The sequence below is a fragment of the Siniperca chuatsi genome, linkage group LG6 (assembly GCF_020085105.1).
Source record: "Siniperca chuatsi isolate FFG_IHB_CAS linkage group LG6, ASM2008510v1, whole genome shotgun sequence".
Lineage (NCBI taxonomy): Eukaryota > Metazoa > Chordata > Actinopteri > Centrarchiformes > Sinipercidae > Siniperca > Siniperca chuatsi.
Window position 1 is genome coordinate 31278950 of NC_058047.1, and position 15319 is coordinate 31294268.

At 41.1% G+C, this 15319-nt stretch overlaps 1 protein-coding gene across 5 annotated transcripts in view; it reads right to left on the bottom strand.

The window, feature by feature from the left end:
* The window catches only part of kdm4aa (lysine (K)-specific demethylase 4A, genome duplicate a), a 32623-nt gene that overhangs the window by 16852 nt on the left and 452 nt on the right, over positions 1-15319 (bottom strand). For all 5 annotated transcript variants that reach the window (XM_044200703.1, XM_044200704.1, XM_044200705.1 and 2 more), the window contains exons 2-10: positions 10699-10863; positions 9038-9213; positions 7526-7640; positions 7128-7321; positions 4953-5002; positions 4519-4622; positions 4270-4407; positions 3087-3319; positions 1213-1376 (exon numbers count right to left, since the gene is read on the bottom strand). In XM_044200703.1, the coding sequence (XP_044056638.1) occupies positions 1213-1376; positions 3087-3319; positions 4270-4407; positions 4519-4622; positions 4953-5002; positions 7128-7321; positions 7526-7640; positions 9038-9213; positions 10699-10836 (1312 nt within the window). In that variant the 5' untranslated portion in view covers positions 10837-10863. The remainder of the gene's footprint in view (positions 1-1212; positions 1377-3086; positions 3320-4269; positions 4408-4518; positions 4623-4952; positions 5003-7127; positions 7322-7525; positions 7641-9037; positions 9214-10698; positions 10864-15319) is intronic.

Here is a 15319-nt window from a genome sequence, read left to right on the forward strand (position 1 = left end):
CCCCAAATCCAGGTGTGGAAAACTTGTTGCATCATTCCCAAGAAGACTCATGGCTGTACTAGCTCAAAAGGGAGCTTCTGCTCAACACTGAGCAAAGGGTCTGAATACTTATGACCATGTGATATTTCAGTTTTTCTTTTTTAATAAATATGCATCAATTTCTACATTTCTGTTTTTTTCTGTCAAGATGGGGAGCTGAGTGTACATTAATGAGAAATAAAATGAACTTTTTTGATTTTAGCAAATGGCTGCAATGAAACAGAGTGAAATTTAAAGGGGTCTGAATACTTTCCGTACCCACTGTACCTTTCATTTGCACTCATTTTCCTTCATCAAGATGTTGTCAGTTAGATTCTCTGTAATTTTCATCTTGGTTTTGGCAGCAGACCAAACTACCTTTACTTGAACTGTTTTGAAGTGTATTATATACACACACATTATTTATTTTTTATATAATATATATATAAAAAAAATACACACATGTATGTCTGTCCTTAGATTTTCTTGGCAACCGTTCATCCAGTCGACTTCACACTTGGCAGGTGTATTGCTGAGGACCCAAGGAAGTGCGGTGTCGAGTGTGAAGTAGTTTGGATGAGCGGCTCTCGAGAAAGCTGAGAAACATCGCCCCGCAGTTTCTAGACGCAGCAGTTCCAGACCCACAGTTTGAGACGCATATGCTGATAACGTTAGTCTATAATCATATTTTTTAATTGCCAATTTTGACTTTTTTAAAACAAAACAATTGTACATTTTGCTTTTCATGTGTGCAGTGTGTCTTTGGCCTACATTCAGTCATTTAAATGCCATTTAACAAAGAAGCAGAAGTAACAATAATTATTATTAATAATTTAGGTGTGGCTCATGTTTCGGAAACACCTCAATAAACTGTCTAAAACTGGTGGTGTATGGTAATATTACTGTGTTGTTATTAAAGTTTAAAAAAGGAAAAAAAACTGGTGGCGCATGCGTACGTCTAAAACAGTGGGTCTGGAACTGCTGCGTCCAGCTCTGCGATGTTGGTCGATGATATTGAGAAAGCTGCAATCAGCAGTACCGGAGGCCAAGCAATCGGCCCATTCCACTAGTAGAAAACAAAAGCTCTCATCTTAAAAATACTTTTCTTAGGGTTAAGGATCAGTTTCTACTCATTGGCTGAATGAACACAAAACCCAAAAGCTGAAGAAAAGATCTCTACGAACTGTGCGGTACCTTTCTCTGGCTTGACAGGGACTTTAGTTAGAGACTCCTTGCGTGACAGCTTGGCCTTCTGTGGCTCCACCTCCTCAGTCTCCTTCACGGTCAGCTCAGGTTTGATGTCTTCAGAGGCTTCAATAGCATCAAGCTGACGCTTTGTCCCAGCCTGAGGCTTTGGACTAATGCATGGGAGACATTAGTGAAGACATGTCCGACAGGACTCAAAGGGAAACACTGTTTCCCATGAGGCTCTGACACACCAAACCGATGTCAAAGAACTAGCGGCGACAAAAGCCGACTGCTGCGTTGCCTCTCGTCGCCTGTGTCTTGGCCAAAGAGTGACACTAGGGCCCATTTCCAATCTGGTCCTTACACCCTCCCACTCCGTGACAGAGCACACTCTGTGTGGAGACGAAAATAGTCTATCAAATGTCTGTTTGAAGTAAGCCAATTTATTACTTATTCTTTGGAAATAACTGAACGGAAGTATGTGGCGTTTCCTCCACACTAGACACAAAAGAGGCAGTGTGGTTGGTAAGCCTGCATCGATGCAGACCCTGTGTTGGAGGGCTTTGTAACCCACTCCCACTTAAGGCTTATTGGTTTGGAACAACACTTACTGTGGCGGACCCTCCACACAAACACGCAAATGGAGTGAGAGTGGATAGGGAGAGGGTGTAGAGGCTGGATTGGAACTGGGCTCAGAACACACCGCACCAATTACAGCGAACAGCCAAATAGCGCGCTAGTACGCTCTGTGCCTGCGCGAGAGGTAATAACTCTTCATACCAGCAGGTGGCGGTAGTCTGCATTCGTCATTCAGAAAAGAACACCGGAAGACCCAGGACTGCGGGTATAAACACAGCAGCCCCAGGGATGTAGGTTTGCCCGCTCTCTTTCGTAAAACAGCTGCTTATCAAGAAAATGTCTGATTTCCTGTCTGATCTGAAATCTCTGATCTCCTGATGGGTTCAAGATGCTAGTTAGCCAGCTAACGTTAGCACAATAACAACAACACAAATAATATTTAATATCATATATATTTATCTTCGTGTGCACTAATTCGCTTAACCTGAACAGCCAATCAGAGTGATTTCTCTCACCGATGCCCTCCGCCGCCAATTCAACAAGCTCAGCCGGCCGGAAAAGCCACAGACAAGGGCCGACGAGTGCCAACGGTGTGGAACACACAGCAAAAACAAGGGCTACAGACACTCACCGACGGCCCGGTGTGTCAGGGCCTATAGACTAGTGGCAGCAAAGCAACTGAGTGAAGTAGAGGTGTGTGAAGTACATGTACGTACTAATCTTCAACACAGAATCTTCACGGTGAACTGCTACTGAATCACCATTGTCACTGACCGAATCAGTAGCTTTTAGCAGTGCAGCTCCTCACTGAGAGCACCGTTGTCAGCTCAGTCTGTACAAGTACAGGAGTAATGTACTGTAACAACTTACTAGTATATGTGCTGAAGTGCATTTGAACAGAGATGTGATCACTTAGCTGAGAAAAAAGTGAACAAACTACATAGTCAGTGACCACGAATCTTTAAACTGAACAAAACAATTTGAATCAGCAAAGTGATTTGGAATTTAGACCTCTGGATTGAAGGCATTTAATTTCACTCACTTATGATTAAAATAGTTTTACTTATGTTGATCCAATTTATGATTCAAATACTTATTTAACAAGGGTTGTGCTGCACAAATATGCCATGTAAATAGTTTAAGTAAAGCTTTCATTGAGGAAAATTCAGGCATTTAGTATTTGATAAGCATTTAACAATTAATGGATTACTGATGATTAACATGGCCTATAATTCACATCCACAGTAGATTAACCAGTGAATGTAGCAAGACATGTGTTAGTAGCGAGTGTAAATCCAGACCTTTTGTCCTCCTGGACAGGAGTAGTGGGCTCCTCAGATCCAGCTTCACTGGGACTCTCTTTTGAAGGCTCCGTCTTGTCTTCTTTCAGAAACTCAGCAGCCTCCGGTGTGGGTTTGGAGTGGTCGATAGGAGTGTTATCTTTCCCTGCTTTCCACAGCTTGTAACGATCGGGCTGAAACCTGCGTACAAACACATCCATGGAGATCTTCACCATGTCCTGACGGCACGAACACTGGGAGGAAAACACAGATCAACATTTTAGTCTAGGTTTGAACCATGGTAGTCAAAGCAGCACAAAACAATGCTTTGAGAACAGTTGCAGTCATTGTTGGGGTTGATAGTATTCTCTTGAGTAATTCAGATATTCTGACTTATAGTTGAATATTTTAATATTGTAGTGTATGATCCTAGGAATGTTAGGGGCCCCTGACCTTTCCTCTAGAGCAACCATCAGGTCAAAGTTTTCACTTGCAATGTTAAATTCTAACTGGCAGATTAAATACTGAGCACACTCATGCTTCCCAGAGGATGAACCCTTTCAAATGTGGACTCTCCATGATCTTCCCTCTTATGCCCCCACGTGATAAGGACAATGATGCTTCCCAGCGGATGAACCCTTTTGATTTTAACCCCATTACCTCTGCGAACCTCAGGATGAACCTGACATTTTAGCCTTACTACCGGTAAGGCAACAGGACCAAGACCATTTGAAAAGGAGTGTCTCGGTGTGCTTCCAGTCAGAGTCTGTGCGGTGTGTTTGTGGTGTGAAAGCAAAGCCAACCAACCACAGGATTTTACGATGATAGAGGATTATGATGACAGATGTGTGATTTTGAATTGAAAAGATTAACTACTATTAAATCCATCTGCTGATCATGGGAACTGTCAATAAGTCTGTGTGAGCATAAAACGAACCACAACTAAAAGGCAACATTGTTTTTCTTTTTCTTCCTTGGTCCAGACAAAACGAACTACAGGTGTGAAAGTAACCTAAGTCTTGTTTTGGTGATTATCGCTTAGTGCTTGCAAGCTAGGTGTGCTAACAAAATAATGGGACATCATGAACCACAATCCCTGTGCATTTTGTAGCAGAACATCACTACATAGATGCAGCTGGGGCCTTTGCATGTGATTAATCATTAAATTTAGATTCACAGCTGTTTCAATTCTGTTTTTGTGTACCAGTGTCGCCTGTTTGCCGTAATCAATCCAACGCTGGGTGGCAAAGTTGGTCGACTCAGCACAGTTGAAGCCATGGTTGAAACCAGCATGATAGCCAAATGGGAACGTCACAATGAACTGACCAGCCTCCTGAGTGACCTGAATATAAAAACAACACAGAATTACAAGAGCTGATAATTGGTAAACTACACAGACATTCTGTTTTCTCGACAATGTCATGAGGTGCACACAAAGTAAATGAAAGACCACCTTCTCAAATGGTATGCCATATTTTTTCAGGATTGAGGGTGAAATTAAAGTCATCTTGTGGCGCAGGAAGGCTTCACAGCTCTGAGCATTCCCTGGAAAGAAACCTGGCAATACAGGAAAACATCCACAACATCAGTGAAGATGACCCTCTCTGGTTGTATTTTAAGTTAAACTGTTAAATGGGACATGTAAACATAATTGTTATGGTCTCGGAGGTACTTTCCATACGGTATAGAGGTTCACTGTAAGCAGTTTTAACTTCCTCTTTAAAACCAATCAGCATGACCAGTAGAAGTGACTTGTGGCACCCAGTGGTGAAATTTGAGTAGCAATAGTGTGAATGATCCAGTTTCATAGGGGATTAGAGACAAATGAGATGAGTGCCTGTTGAAACACATTAAAATCCATCTTTGGAGTTCGGCAAGAACACATACCCTTGGCAAGTCGCTCCAGTCTTTTCCCATGCTCTGGTGGGACAACATACCTGAAGAGCAACAGAAATATAAATATATAACATATAATGATGGCTGTGATATTGGCCACAGAGTAAAGCTTGTTTTACTTTGTATGAGATCTCTGCCCGTTTAGGTTTGTTTGTTGTTTTGGAGAATGAAGACCATAAGTAACACCACAGAGAAGAAGAACTCCTCTCAGCAACAGTTGAACAGTCTCATCTTCACAAAAGGTCATCATTTATTGCAGGGTTACTGTAGTACTTTCAGGCTGGGACCACCAATATATTCATCAACAATTATCAATAACACAAAGAAATAGGTAAAATAGGTTCATCTTTGTTTAGTGTCTGAAGGATTCTAAACACACTAGTTACTGGTCTGAAACCAGACTTTTACCACTTCCTTTTGTTTTTATGTATCTTCTCCAGCAAAAACAAAACTAATTTACATTGGACTATTTTCAAACCACATTTAATAATTACCTATATTATGTAAATTATAATAATAGCTAGATAATAGCTAGATAATTGTTTAAAATAGTTTTTCCCCCCAGTTTTTTTCTATTTCTAGTTACCATGCCTAATGCTCCTGGTAAATATAAAAACTACAGATGTATGTGAATAGTCATTTGCTGAATACTGTGTTCATTTAAACTAATATAAATAATATATAAAAATATTATACATAGATACAATGAGTTGATGATTGTTCCCATTGTCCCAGTGCTAATGTATTTATACATACAGTGGTGTGAAAAAGTGTTTGCCCCCTTCCTGATTTCTTATTTTTTTGCATGTTTGTCACACTTAAATGTTTCAGATCATCAAACAAATTTAAATATTAGTCAGAGATAACACAAGTAAACACAAAATGCAGTTTTTAAATGAAGGTTGTTATTATTAAGAGAAAACAAAATCCAAACCTACATGGCCCTGTGTGAAATAGTGATTGCCCCCTACTTCAGGCGTTTTTGGTAGACAGCAGAATTCATGGTTCCATTTATCACAGCAAGTCTTCCAGGTCCTGAAGCAGCAAAACAGACCCAGACCATCACACTACCACCACCATATTTTACTGTTGGTATGATGTTCTTTTTCTGAAATGCGGTGTTACTTTTACACCAGATGTAATGGGACACACACCTTCCAAAAAGTTCCACTTTTGTCTCGTCAGTCCACAGAGTATTTTCCCAAAAGTCTTGGGGATCATCAAGATGTTTTCTGGCAAAAATGAGACGAGCCTTAATATTCTTTTTGCTCAGCAGTGGTTTTCGTCTTGGAACTCTGCCATGCAGGCCATTTTTGCCCAGTCTCTTTCTTATGGTGGAGTCATGAACACTGACAACTGAGGCAAGTGAGGCCTGCAGTTCTTTGGATGCTGTTGTGGGGATTCTGAATGGCTGAAGAACAAAATGAAGACTTTGAAGTGGCCTAGTCAAAGTCCTGACCTGAATCCTATTGAGATGCTGTGGCATGACCTTAAAAAGGCAGTTCATACTTGAAAACCCTCCAATGTGGCTGAATTACAACAATTCTGCAAAGATGAGTGGGCCAAAATTCCTCCACAGCGCTGTAGAAGACTCATTGCAAGTTATCGCAAACGCTTGATTGCAGTTGTTGCTGCTAAGGGTGGAGCAACCAGTTATTAGGTTTAGGGGGCAATCACTATTTCACACAGGGCCATGTAGGTTTGGATTTTGTTTTCCCATTAATAATAACAACCTTCATTTAAAAACTGCATTTTGTGTTTACTTGTGTTATCTCTGACTAATATTTAAATTTGTTTGCTGATCTGAAACATTTAAGTGTGACAAACATGCAAAAAAATAAGAAATCAGGAAGGGGGCAAACACTTTTGCACACCACTGTATATAGTCTTTTTGATTGTAATTTTGTTGTTAAAAACTTTTACAGGACACTTTCCAGGGTATCTTGGATAAATTGCCTGGAAAGCTGCATTTAAGAGCTCAAGATTTTCCAGAAAGCACTGAATCCCTGTTAATAAAGGGAACAGCTGGATGTTTTCTCATTATCGTACAAAATCAGTATATAACTTTTAGGGCTACATACATGCGCAGCAGTGAGAAGCTGAAAAGCAGAAACAATGTGTGACATGTGTCTGTCCAGCAGTGTGAGGGTGTGTCTGTGACTGTACCAGGACTTTGGCTCTCCAAAGTGCAGGTAGTTGATGCTGTACAGATCCATGTCCTCTGTGTGCCACGCGAAGGCACTCTTCCACATCCCAAAATAGAGGTATGGTGTGTTGACTCCCTTGATCTTGATCCCACTCTCATTCTCCACAGTGTCCAGAATGGTGTTGAGACGGCCGATGTTCCATTCAGTCACATCCTGCAAAGGAGGGATTCGGCAGGGGCTGTAAGTTGCAATGACACTGATGTAAAAATCCAACATATGGCACCATTAACTGATCAGGAAAACAAGAAATTACTAGAGATGGTTGAGTGTGGGAGCATAAAATTGAAAGGTCTGTTTTAACACAATGAAGAGATGTGAGTTCCAGTTGGTGGCACTATCCATCCTATTACCACTCACTGGATCATACAGCGTTCCACTGACATCAGCCCCATAAAGGGGTGGGTTGAAGGTCAGGTTCTTCCAAAACTTCCTCTCCAGCTCCTCAAAATCTACGTATCGGGGATTGCAGAACCTACAGTGAGAAATGTTTTGAGATATTCAGTATAGGCTCGGGCTGATTGTCAATTCAATTGAGAATTGAAAATGGATTGAATCAATCAGCAATGCCTATCTAGCTGACCGGCGGGGGGGGGGGGGGGGGGACACACACACACTGCCATGGTTTATTCTAAGGTGTGTGTATATGTACATACATACATTAACCATTATTTGTCTCTTACATGCTGTGTTTTATTGTATTTCATTCTGTCTGTAGTCTACCATGCATTTACAATTTGATGCATCTCCTACCTACAGCGCTATGGCTGCACAATGTACCGGGGTCGGCCAGAACAGATCACGCTGTTTTTATCTTCTGTTTAGACCTCAGTGGAAAAAATTCCCAAAAAGCTCAATTTTGATGGTAAATGCAGTTGATTGAAGCAATAAATAAAGCCTGATTCTGATTTCTGATTTTGATAAATTCCTCAGTGCATGCTATATTGACCAACTAAGCAGAGATCTCCTGCTTGCAGAGCCATGCTGGCAGTGCCTACATGTACCAGGATGCATTGTGCGCAAGCTTCTGACGTCCATGCCCACCCAGCGGGCCACTACAGCCCTGAAAATGTATGTAGGCTTAGCTGTAATATTTTGGCTTGTCATGTTTTATCAGTGGTTGTCAATGCTCATCGTATAAAAACATCTCCGTATTCGCCCGTCCAGACTACAACGTAACCCCAGAGTTTTCAAACTAATACGGGTTCAGGTAGTTCATTACAAGCTAAAGTAAACTACATTGTGCATGTAATATAGTGCAAATTATTATCAAATGAATAAATAACAAAATGTAAGATCAAACTAAAATGAAGATAACAAAATAGGTAATAAAATATAGGCTATAATTACAGTCTGAAGTCAGACTGTTTGGTTTTTAAGTAATAAACACTATTTGTAAAGAGCAGTTGAAAGAACAGTCTATAGGCCTATTTAAATTGTTCATATATAGTGAAAATTATTATCCAAACGAATAAATTAAAATGAAGATAAATACACACAATAGTCATGAAAAAACAAAACAAAAAACTATCACTCTGTCCGAGCCAGACCCGAGCCCTGCATATTGATAGCCTTGCATGCACAGGAAACATGGATTGACATGATTCAGGGGTCGAGGCTATACTACTGAAATTACTATTACGAAAAGCAAATAATGTAATTTGTATTTAAATTACAGCCTAGCCTTATCGAATTCTGACAGTGTTTGGGAAATATCCCTTTGCATCAGCACCCCCCCTTCAAGTCCAAGGAGAGAGCTCATTTGGTAATCAAAGTGATAGGCTTATGGAAATCACATACTGTACAAGGTTGTCTGCATTATAATCTTATAGTCATTCATCAATCAACTGTCAACTGACTATGTAAACTGACTTGTCCATGTTGGAGGTCTTGCGGAACTCGTGGACAGTCATTGGCTTCTTTTGGATGTTGTACTGTGTGAACAGTCCTGACTGGCCGGTCACCACCTGCTGAATGGGAGCAGGAATCACTAGGTCATCGATATCATCATATGTCCGTCTAGGTTTCCAGCCTTTCGGTGGAATAACCTGCAAGAGAAGAACAGAACAGAAACAGAATGAAAATAACATTTCTGTTAGAGAAAAGAAAGTCAGAGCAGCAGAGTGGTGAGTATAACATGACTCTGACATGACTCTGTTGTTGTACTGACGGAATTAGTGCTGTGGAAATGTATATTATACTAAATTTATAAAGACAACAGTCAGTTGACTATAATCTGCTCCGGTTTTATTGAATTTTAACCATTGGTATTAGTAAATTGTGCTGTGTCAGGTAACTATCAGTTAGTCTATTCTTGTTCTTGGTTTATAGATTATCTGTTCTGGTCTAGGATTTTTGCAAGCTAGGGTTAACTGCACCTAGGGTTGTGGTGAACTAATCTGAAACCAGTGTAGGGTTAAGAGACCTCATTCTTAAAAAATTCTTAAAAAAGGATTTTTAGAAATCACACCTCTTCCCTGATCTGTTTAACTGTTGTTGGTTTGTTGGGTTTCTATTGCCAGGCTGTCACCACTAGGGTCACTGTATAGCTAATTAACAGAGGGTGTGTTTAGCACCCAGCTACAGTTCTGTAGCCAAGTGAGGAATAGGCACTTGTGTTTAAAAAGTCACTCCTTGTTTGAAGCGGCAGCTTCTTTATACAAAGACGAAGAAGGAGTCTTTCGCAGGACTCCTTCATGGGAGGACAAGGGAGACGTTAACTAAGTATCTTTTTGCTTTGTCTATACACCTGCTTTTTCCTTATCTGTGTATAATTTCCATTCCTGTACACCCCTCTTCTTGTAGACACTATAGGCCACACACCTGCTCATGACATCACTGTAACCTCTCAAATCTTATCTGTCCCACCCGCTCCACACACACACCCCACACTTCAGAGGGTCAGAGGAGGCCTGTGGAACTGCCAGTCAGCTTCCCGCAGGGCTGAGTTCATCTCTGGCTACGCCTCCTTACGATCTATTGACTTCCTTGCGCTTATTGAGACTTGGATCACACCTGAGAACACTTCCACCCCTGTAGCCTTCTCCTTCACCCACACACCCAGACCTGCAGAGGGCGTGGCACTGGTTTGCTAATCTCCTCCAATTGGAGATTTTCTTTCTACTTGCTTCCACACTTCACTACTTCCTCTTTTGAATTTCACGCCGTGTCTGTTACTTATCAGACACAGCAACCTTCGCTCCCTGTCTCCGCTCCGCTACCGCTCAACAAAATCACGACTGTCTGCAGTCCTGGTTCCACAATGGTGGAAGGAGTTCCCCACTGACATCAGGACAGCAGAAACTCGGCCCATAAAAAAAACAAAAAAACATTCTCTATCTCTTATTGCTTATAAATGTAGCACTTGAAACAGTTCAGCATATTTGATGAAGCTGATCTCCTTGCATGGTTCTTGCAATTTTTGGGTTGTACCCACATGGTTGAATACAGTTATTGTAAGTCACTTTGGATAAAAGCATCAGCTAAATAAAGGTAAGATAATAACCTGACAAAACACAACAGAACCTACTTACTTTTGCCATTCCAGCTTTGTGTGCTCCTTGTGACTCCATATAGGCAATGTACCGGCTGAAGTCCCTGAACTCCTCTTTGGAGGGGGTGAACGCCATTATCCTCGAGCCCAGGCTTTGGGCTGGCATGTCTGTGGTCATCTTGGGATTGTTACTTTGGCCTGAACTCTGATTGGTGGAGAACATGGACATGATCATGAAAACATCTAGCTTACATATCTGACAGTTAGATGTTTGACAGTGTCTGGCTCATTTCAAAGCAGTTTCTAAAACTCTTTTCAGCTTGTGACGCAGTCTGCATCAGTTCTGTGTAGGGCTGCACACAGAAAATTAAATGTTAACACGTTTCTCCCATCCTCAATGACAGCAAATCTAATCTAAAACCGTTACTGGCTAGCGTTAAATATTTATATTATAATAATTAGGGATGGGGATCGTTAATTTTGAAATCGATATTGATACCATTTTCGAGACTGCTTAACGATCCGAGTCTTTATCGATACTTTTGACAACAATAAATTCAAGATGACAATAAATTCTCAACAGAAGTGGTGTTGCTTTTATTGCTTAGCTGTGAGTCTGTGACTGTTTGATTTGTGAACAGAATGAAACTTGCCTAGCCTTCAATAAACACTGCTGATGCTGGGCATTTATTTGAAAAGGAATACACAGGGCCCCCGTAAAACATAACATTTAACTATGACAATAGTAAAATAATATATCAGCAGCAATAAATGTCCAACAAATTTTTCCAACAACAAAGATGGGGTGAGCTTGTGCTGACCACCATCTACTGTAAATAAATAAAGTTGGCGAATGTTAAACATATCTGGCCTCTCATTAAACACAACTCAGTACCAGGCCCTCCAAACGCTCTATCAGACAGAAGGCAAGTGCACATTTAATTTGGTAAAATGTGCTAAATATTAATATAAGTGTTTTGTTTATGTTTCAATAACTATTTTATTTTCACACTGAAGTGCTGGTTGGTGTCTGTACTGTCGCTTTAAGAGATTGCACATTTTTAGATTATTATCAGTTGGATTATTATTGTCAACGAACGGGACTCGCTAGTGCGAGTGCGCGCACCATGCATACCTTGGGTGGAGGAGGATGATTGTCCCACAACGGCAGCCGCAGTTGGTGGTGTTCCGACTCAAAGACAGTCGAAGGTACTGCATTTGGCTTTAACGTTGAGGGGCTTTAGCGTCGACGTTGTGTTCCCCCCCAAACAAGAAGTTAACTTAGAACATAAATGGCATTTCGCTTCCTCCTTATCTTTGGCTTTACTGAAATGTAGCCAAGCCTTTGACCACGTTGCTCGTCAGCATCCTAGCAAGCAACCTAATGAGCGACCAAATGAGAACTGAAGCGAACGAGGGCGCGAGGCAATTCAATTCTTCTTCGTTTAGTTTAACGGCAGTTGGCAGCCAATTCAACTGAATTCAAAAACTTTATTAGACAATCGAAGTATGTTTGTGCAGCAGTGATTTGATTTAAATGACATGACTCTCGTCTCTTGAGACATAATGTTACAATATAGAACCTGCTGGTCTCAATAGCAGTATCGATAAGCTCGGACCTTACTGAATTTCGGGTTTGAGAAATTTGGAACTTATAGAAACGGGTCTCGATCCCCATCCATAATGATAATTATAATTATAATAATGCAGTTGAATAACGTCGCTTCTGACATACTGTACTGTACCCCGCTATCCCTCAAATACCAGTCATGTTCTGAAATCTACAGCATAACCCAATGTATTTTTCTATTTCATCAATTAATAAAAAATCCATCTAAAACAAAACACCTTACTGACTAAGATAACCATGAACAGTATATTAGATTGTAATGTGCATGGAATAATGGAATTATTCATGACTTTTCTTTGGGGTTTTTATTTTTAACCCAAATACTGACCTGGTACCTTTTCTATTTTGAGAATTACAGCTGGCTGGACAGAAATCTAGTTCCTTATGGCAATATTTCACTGAGTCAACAAAAAACAACAACATGATATCGCCATTATATATCGGCCATCGGCTGCCCTGCTCCCTAAATATCAGCTTCAGATTTGTGATACTTTTATTCTGTTTGTGAAGACAGAAAAAAGGGTGATGTCACTGCTTTTTGTCCATCCAGACCACATTTAGCTCAAAAAACCACTATATTTAGACATATCAAACCTGGACTAGGTTAACAAGTAGACCATAACGTGGGTGACGTCGGACAAACTTGGAAACATGTTTTCATTATAAAGTTTGAGGGCCATGCAAATTAATGTGCAAGTGCAAACATGCAGGTTTCCCACGAGAAAAAACAAAACAGGAGGGCGCCGGGAGAAACCCGGGAAAAACGGGAGTGTTGGCAGGTATGTCAAAAACCACTATACTCCAACTTCTCAAACCTGAACTAGATTAACAATCAGACTCCAGAGACCTGGGGCTTGTACTACAAAGCAGGATTTTGCGGTTAGCGAGGTTCAGGTTTAACCCTGGGTTTTCAGTCCTACGACGGTGGTTCACTTCTTACCGGGGCAGATCGCCATGGTAACTTATGCTGAACACCTAAAATGCTCCGGAGCAGGTTATGTTGGAGATAACAGATCAATGCGTATAAAAGCACCGCCTATATAGGCTACTGACCAATCAGTTCTCTTGGACAATGGCATCACCATTCATAGCAGATCCTGTGGAGCTACAAAAAAAAAAAAGCTTGTTGCTCGGATTGTGAGAGGATCTCTTAGGAGCGCGAGAACGTTCAGAGACCGACAAAACCCTTGTGCTTTAGTATCCCGATATCATCCTACAACAGACTGATTGAAGCACGACAGCCTTGTACCTGTTGTACTTACAAGGTATGAAAGTAAGCCCACTCACTGCTTTGAATTGAGTTTTTATATTTATCTTTTATTTGCTCCCAAGTCAAAGAATAAGGCTAAAATGATCATATAAGAATACATCTAAGCAACACATTGATTTAATGGAATACACAAATCTTCCTATATTTTGTCTTACAATTTTTAGGTCCATTATAATTCTTAACTATTGAGTTACATTCTACTTTATTCTTGATGCTGCACTTAAGTCTTGCACTGCTCCATTTTAAGTTTTAATTCAGCCATTGTCTATACATTATCCTTGGTGTTTTATGGTTGTTAATCGTCCATTGTGTTTATAGTTTTATTCCTCTTTTATTCCCTATGCTTGCCTGTTTATTCACTGTGTATTTTATTGTTGTGTTTTATGTGTAAAGCACTTTATAACGCAGGTTTTAAAAAGTGCTATACAAATAAACTTTATTATTATTATTATATTAATTTACGCATTATATGCATTCACACAGTCTGATTTTTTGCCAGCTGTCCTTCCAGCATTGGCAGCTGCAGCTGGATTGTGTGTTTATCTTCTTCGTATTTGTCTAATATTATAGTTTGCTCTTTGTTTGTAAAATATGCCGCTCTGCTGCCAGTAGACTTGTCCATGTTTGCGATCGGTCACATGCTGCAGACACCGGTCCTTGTATGTGAACACACTCATGGCTGGATTGGGAAAACCCGGGTTGACTTACCGAGCCGATCACCAGCGGCGTGTGAGCGCTTACCCTGACTGCGGTCGTTAGGGTTAGTGAAGCCAGATAACGGAAAGAGATCCGGGGTGTGTTGAACTTGCTTCGTAGTACAGGCCCCTGGTTCCAGATTTGTGAAACCTTCACTCTATTTCTCCATTCCAGACCACAGAAACCACTATACTTACACCTGGTCAAACCTGGCCTTAATTAATATGGACACCCAAAAGACAATTTATAACCCAGTTTCTGATTTGTGAAACCTTTATTCTATTTGTGAAAACAAAACAAACTTTATCCACAGTAGTATCCAAAGTGTATTGATGTAATATTACAAACAAAATGTATACAAAGGCTACTATGCTATTAATGATTTGTCTCATAAACCTCCAATTTGACTACATTCACTTAGTTATGAGATGTGCATTACAAGAATCTTTTCGTGTACAGTTAACCAACCGAAGATGTTCAACTTGTAGCCAGCAGGCAACATGCAGGGCCCGCTGCGGTGCAGGGCCCCGGTGCGGTGCAGGGCGCCGGTGCGGTGCAGGGGGTGCACCGCTTAGCACCTGACGGGGCCGGGAAACGGTTTCAATGGAGTGCAACCACGTTACTGGCAGCTGACAAAACAAACACTGTCGGCCTGCAAATAATTGCCAATATGGACAGCAATGTTCACAATATGATTTTAAGCAAGCGTGAATGACATGCATCAGGTCTCTGTCTTATAACTCTCCCGTCGTCTGTTTATGTTTGTATGGGCCATGTGGTCGAGGTAGGCGTATTCGCCGCTTCCGCCGCCTGAACGGAGCGGGGCATCCGGCGTACGCGCCGGCTGAGACGCCTTTTTAAACGGTGTGCAGACTCTGCCTACTCGGCGCACCACAGGCGTGTAACCGTGATTGGATGCAAACCTGACTGATTCTGACCTCAGTCGGTGATTGGGTGAATACCACGTCTGTTACACACCGTGGCCCACTGACAGCGCTGCTCCTCGGAAAAATACTTAGCTAGTCCGCTAGCTTACATGCTAACTGCAAGATTGCTTGCTCTGCG